Source organism: Rhinolophus hipposideros, assembly GCF_964194185.1.
Source record: "Rhinolophus hipposideros genome assembly, chromosome: 3".
In the NCBI taxonomy this organism is placed as follows: domain Eukaryota; kingdom Metazoa; phylum Chordata; class Mammalia; order Chiroptera; family Rhinolophidae; genus Rhinolophus; species Rhinolophus hipposideros.
Genome location: NC_138049.1, coordinates 105,712,963 through 105,719,317, shown reverse-complemented (window position 1 = coordinate 105,719,317; position 6,355 = coordinate 105,712,963). Strand labels below are relative to the sequence as shown.

General features: G+C 44.5%; 1 protein-coding gene across 1 annotated transcript; it reads right to left on the bottom strand.

Annotated features, from left to right (window-relative positions):
• Positions 1–1,865: 1,865 nt before the first annotated feature.
• LOC308495500 (HIG1 domain family member 1A, mitochondrial-like) lies at positions 1,866–2,474 on the bottom strand. Its single transcript, XM_081043854.1, has 2 exons — positions 2,108–2,474; positions 1,866–2,003 (listed from the first exon to the last, which is right to left on the bottom strand). Exon 1 carries the CDS (start codon positions 2,426–2,428, stop codon positions 2,147–2,149), a length of 282 nt encoding a protein of 93 aa, XP_080899980.1. The 5' UTR covers positions 2,429–2,474; the 3' UTR covers positions 1,866–2,003; positions 2,108–2,146.
• Positions 2,475–6,355: the final 3,881 nt, after the last annotated feature.

The following is a 6,355-nucleotide window of genomic DNA, read 5'->3' as shown; positions in this document are numbered from 1 at the left end:
GGCCTCCAGTTATTCTGGGTGCTCAGTGCTCCCAGAAGAAGGTGGGTAGGAGGTCTCGTGTAAGATAGACATTTTTTATCGTTTATTTTATTTTAGTTTTCATTACCCATTTTATTATAAAACAAAACACAGATACTCTCTTATATGTGGAATATAAAACAAAAACACCAAAACCACCAAGCTCATACATAGCTACAGACAACAGAGGGTAGTTGTCAGAGGCATGAGGTGAACAGTGGGAGACATGGGTGAAGGGGGTCAAAAGGTGAAAACAAAAATAATTTGAGCAACAGAAATGGACTATATTCATGAAATATTGGAATTTTGCCATCACCCAAGTGTATGTTTAGGAACCAATGTGTAGCACAATTTGGTATAGCTATTAAAATAACTTCTAAATTGTTCTTTAGACATTATAGGTTTTCCGTAAATAGCTATATTTAGATTTTATGATTTTTTTTTGTTTGTTTCTAAAGTTAATATAATTTGTGTCCTTTGCAGATTTGGATGTGTAATTCCCAAAAAGAAAAACAGTAATTAAAAAAAATAAAATAGTAGAATGCTCCAACTCAAAAACAAAACCAAAAACTGCAGATACCAAAACAAAAAACAAACAAACAAAAAAACTATATAAAAACAGGGTCCCTTAATAAAAGGCAAATACCCTTACCCACCAGAAAGATAGAAGTTTGTCAACCAACCCACAAGCCCCAGCATTTGCCCCGTATCAATCATAACCTCTCCTCTGCCCCCTAAAATGTTGACTTTTATGATAATAACTCCTTCGCTTTATTTAATAATTTTATTGTTCAAGTTATAGTTTAGTTTTATCTTTAAAATGCTTTTTGTTCTCTTTTGTTTTGTATGTTCCTCATTTATGTCATCTATCCTCCTGAAATTTGTCTTGTAGAATTTTCCATAGTTTGGCTTTTGCTGATTGCATCTCCAAAGTTTATTTCAACATGCTTCTCTAGTGTCTGTATTTTATAAATTGGCAGTTGGATACAGAGGCTTGATCATATTCAGGTTTGATTTTTTTTTTCCCTTTGGTACAAGTACTTCATTGGTGGCAGGTGACGTTCTTCCATCATGAGGCACTTCATTTCTGGGTTTCCTTTTATTGTGATGTTAATTGCATTGCTGTTTAATGGCTAAATCTGTTCATTCACTAGAGTTTGCAAAAGAGCTATATTCTAGTCTCTCATTCTTTCCTCATTCATTAGCTGAATAATTTCTAAAATAAGAAATTTACCATCTTCTACAATTTGTTTACTTAGTAGAAACTTGTTTTTTTGTTTTTTTTTTTTGTTTTTTCTTTTACAGGTAATTCGTTCAATTTAATCTTTATAATTCATACAGAAAAAATAAACATACTGCACACATTTAAAAAGTGTTTTTCATTACTTTGCATTAGCACTTAAAATACATGTTTCTATTTCAAGATGACATTAAAAAATTATTCTAATATAACAGCAACAAAAATATAATTCTGCAATTACAAAAGAGCTAATTTGGGATCCATATTTAAGTTATTCTTATGTTTACAAGTAGGATTCTGAAATAAATACTACTTTCTAGCAGGCCTACTATCGGCATTTTAGGGTTGGCTACACACACACACATTTTCAGCTGTGGGGAGGCTTGTAACGTTGCATGTCATGCCCTGTTCTGAAAGCGTTCTTCAAGAGCCAACCAGCCCTAAAAACTGAAGCACTCTTTCAGTCCATGAGACAGGCAGAAAAAAGTTAAATTAACAAGGGCAAACGGGATTCCTCCATAACATCAAAAGCATGTGATATTCTGCAGCAACTGGGAGTACTTCAGGATTGGCATGTTGTTTTCTTTAGAACTGATTTCAGCAGAAGGGTTTAACAAGGTGGACATTTTACCACTATCCAGTGCATTTGAAAGTGACATGGTTCTTAGGTGCTAACTTGACTCCTCTGAACAACGTAGTTAGTGAACTCTAGTCACTAGTAATTTAGTCAGCAGGCAAAACAAGCCTGCAAGAAAGGATGCCAATATGCAAGTTACCATGTTATTGTCTGACCCACTCAAACGATTTATTTTCAACACAAACATATAACCTCAATGTGAGATGTCTTACTACAGCAAGCTTCACCAACCAGACAAGACAGCATCTCCTCTAGGGCTTACGTTTTGCCCAGAATTCCTGGTACATAGAATAGCCCATACCAAGAGTCATTGCTCCCACAACAAAGCCTTGGGCTGCCACGCGCATGTGGATCAGGTGAATGGACATTTTGGTATTTCCCCTGCTCTTCAATTTATATAATCCATATGCAACAATTGCTGCAAAACCTGCCATTCCAATGGGGGCAAATGGTGCCTCTTTAGCTTTTCGGATAAGTTTAGATCCCTGACCTTCATCATATGAAGAAAGAGAAACATCTGAGTTGGATGACATAGTGATTGAAGAATCTTCAAAGAATCACAGACTCCCCCAAACTTCAACCGGCTTCTGAAACTTGTTTTTTAAGAGCCATCTTAAAGTCGAGTATTTGCAGTTTCTGAGAATTCTGCTACTAAAAAGAGATGATCTGATCAGTGAGTCTCCTCCATCTACTACTGGTCAGTCCCTCAAAACAGCACCCACACGGGGGGCCTGGCTCAGGCACAGCCCTGGCCCAGCACTATGGTCAGAATAGCAGGGTGCTCAGAGCGGGCGCTTTATAAGGATGCAGGCTGAATGCTTAGGGGACATGTGTTAGTCAGGGCTCTCCAGAACACTAGGTTTGAGATGTACACACACACACCCCAAACATAATCATAACAAAATAAGAAGTAAACTTATGGAATGACAGTACTTGTTTCTGTCACTGGCCACGTGCTGGTGTTTAGAACCACTTTCTTCCAACACCCATTCGTGTTCCCTTTGCCCTCAGCACGCACAACAGCTGCCTGTGGTTCTCTGCCTGCAGGTCTGACCAAACTTTCACTCCTGAAGGCTTAGGGCCACTCGTAGTCCTTCCTGAATTGGGGTGCCGTGTTTGCTATTGACTTCCGTCGCAGGACATGGTAATGCTAAGAGACTCTCCCAGGGACGCCCACATTCCAGACAAACTCTTCCTCGCCTCCACGTGGGGCAGCGGCCCAGTTTCCTGTAGGTGGTCAGGATCAGTCGCCCGGCCTGCACAGGGACTCCCCTCCGCCTGCTGAGTCAGAGGCTTGAGGGCCCAGAGTGGCCGAGTGGCCGTCTCAGCAGCTAGTCCCACGGAGTCACTGCTGTGTCTCCTGGTGGAAGCATTCCCCTCTTGAAACGAAGGCCTCTAGGCCAGCAGAGCATAAGGTCAGAAAGACGGGGAAGCTTTGCTGGTGGACAGCTAAGGGCCATAGTGAGTGGTCCGCTCCACCTCCACTCCTGACTCCCGCACCTGTGACTCCTGGCCCTGGAGAAACAGCACCAGTAACTGGACGCCGGTTCTGCGCACGCTCAGCCTCCTCCAGAGCCTCGCCCCAGCGCCGAGCAGTGCGCCACCTGGCGGTGACTGCGCCTGAGTCCTCCAAGGCCACTCCGCTAGTCAGGCTGCAGGTAACGACGTGGGTGAACGATGGACGGCGTATATGACAGTGGTCCCTTAACATTGGAAAGGAGCTGAACAATTCCTGTCGCCTGGTGACGTCGCGGCGGTTGTAACGTCGTAGTGCAACGCGTGCGTGTGGAAATGCTGGAGTAAACACGCCTGCTGTGCTGCTGGTCGTATGAAAGCACAGCACACACAATTGTGTGCAGTACACGACACTCGACAATGATAGTAAACGACTATGTTACTGGTTTATGTCCTTACGACACTGTAATTTTAATCGTTATTTTAGAGTGTGCTGTTCGTACTCACAGAACGTTTGCTGTAAAGCAGCCCGCTGTGTTTCTCTGGCAGCAACCTCCTCTATGTCATGTTTACGGTGTCTCTCGATCGCATCCTTTTCTCTTGTGCTTGATTTAACCTCGTGTTGTTTATCGCAGCGCCTAAGCGTATAAAATCCACCGCTAACACTGCCAGTGCGAGGCCACGTTGAGTGACTGGCCCGGAAATAAAATTAAAAGTGATTAAGGACCATGAAGGGGGAAAATCAGTGATGGTTACCGCTTGCCAGGCAGGCATGTCCCATTCCACCACAGCTACGATCGTGAAGAACAAGAACAAGGTGATGGAAGCTGTTAAAGGATCTGCTTCATTGAAGATGAGAGACTTAGCAAACATTCGAGAAGGGCCTACATCAGACGTGGAAAAACTTCCAATGACCTGGATTGAGGACTGGACACAGACACATATCCCTCTCAGCACCATGACGATCCCAGACAAAGCAAACAGGTTTTTTGTGATGTTGAAAGAAAAGGCTGGACCCCACTATGATGTTGAATTTACTGCTAGCTCTGCATGGTTTAAACAACTTAAGGATTGTTACTCATTACGTAATGTGAATGTGAGGCGTGAGTCTGCGAGTGCCGATGTGAAGGCAGCTGAAGAATTTTTGTAAATTCTAGATGAGCTGATTGTGGAGGAAAATTACTGCCAGAGCAGATATTCAATATACATGAAATCTCCCTATTCTGCAAACTGCTGCCTGAAAGGACTTTCATCCATAAGGAGGCCAATTTCATGGCAGGTTTCAGGGCTTTTCAGGACAGTATACCAGTGTTGCTTGGGAGCAGTGCTGCAGGTACAAAAGGAAACCCTCTGTGACCCGGCGCAGTGGGAACCCAGGGCCTCCATGCATGTCAGTGAGCACACACCGCCGGAGTCCTACAGGAGCAGTAAGAGGTCATGATGACAGCTCCTCTCCCAGGTGCCCTCTACTTTGCTCCTCCAGGGAAATGGAGGAGTGCTTTTGGATATTACATACCTTTCAAGACTGTGCTTATTGTAGATAATGTTCCTTTTATGCTGATCTTCATCCCAATAGCGAAGTGGTGTTTTTTTTCCCTCCAAACACCACCTGTTTGAACCAATCAGTGGATCAGCTTTGAACGCCTTTTAAGGACCTTTGCCCAGGCTGCTGCTGCCAGTGAGGGAGACACTGATGCAATTCTGGGAGGGTTACAGCGTCTGTGGTGCATCAAGATCCTTGCTTGGGCTTGGGGTGATGTCACCAAGGAGTGTGAGTGTGAATGGCATCTGGAAGGAGACACTCAGGAGGTTCATTCATGACGTCAGAGGGTTTGCCAAGGGTGAGGAGGCTGCAGGAATCAGCGAGGCTGTGGCTGAGATGGCCAATAACCCGAACGTGTCAATTCATCTCACAGATGAGATGACACTGTGGAGCCCTGGAGGTGGTTCCTGGGAGCCGACTGATGGGGGGGGGGTTGTTGGGACTGGAAGACAACGCATAACTGAGGCAGGGGCAAGAGAAGAGGAAACTGCAGGGGAAGCAAAGAAGAAACTGCAAGAAAACTCACAGTGAAAGGTTTAGCAGAAGCTTTTCCAGACCTCAGCCAGCTCCTTAAAAGATTTGAAAACATGGACCCCAATACTGAAAGGTTTTCATTAACAGGAGGAATGTTCGTGGTGCATTATCTGCTTACAAGCAAATCTACGATGAAAAAAGAAACAAACCCAGCAAACCACCATGGACGTATGTCTGAAAAGCATGACAGCTCCTCAAGAAGAGCCTCAGGCAGGTCCTCAGGAGGTGTCCCAGAAGAGGACACTTGTCACGGAGATGACAGCTGCATGGGTGTCACTGTCCCTGAAGACCTTCCAGTGGGACAGGATGTGGATGTGGGAGACCGTGATATTGACAACCCTGACCCTGTGTGGGCCTGGGCTAGTGTGTGTGTTTGCGTCTTAGTTTTTAACAAAAAGTTTAAAAAGTAAGAAAAAGTTAAAAGTAGTAGCCTGAGTGCACAGTGCTTATAAAGTGTACAGTCGTGTACAGTACGTCCCAGGCCATCATATCACTCACTGACTCACCCAGAGCACCTCCAGGTCCTGGGGCTCCATTCATGGTACGTGATTGTCCTTTAGACAGGTGCCATTTTTAATCTTTCACACTGTGCATGTTCTATGATTAGTTACACACATGCTTACCATGGTGTTATACTCGCCTACACGATTCAGTGCAGGAGCAGCTGCACAGGCCATAGCCCAGGAGCAACAGGCTGTACCACACAGCCTAGGTGTGCAGTGGGCTGTGCCTTCGAGGCGTGTGTCAGTCTCTCTGTGATGTTCACACAACGACAAAATCGCCTAACAACACATCTCTAAAACTGTCCCCATCGTGAAGTGACACATGACTGTATTTGATGACACCAGCTCCTTCAGGATGGTGGGAGCATGGTGAGACCCGTGAATTCCATGAGCAGGCGCACTGGCACATGTCAGTGGCTGTGAAG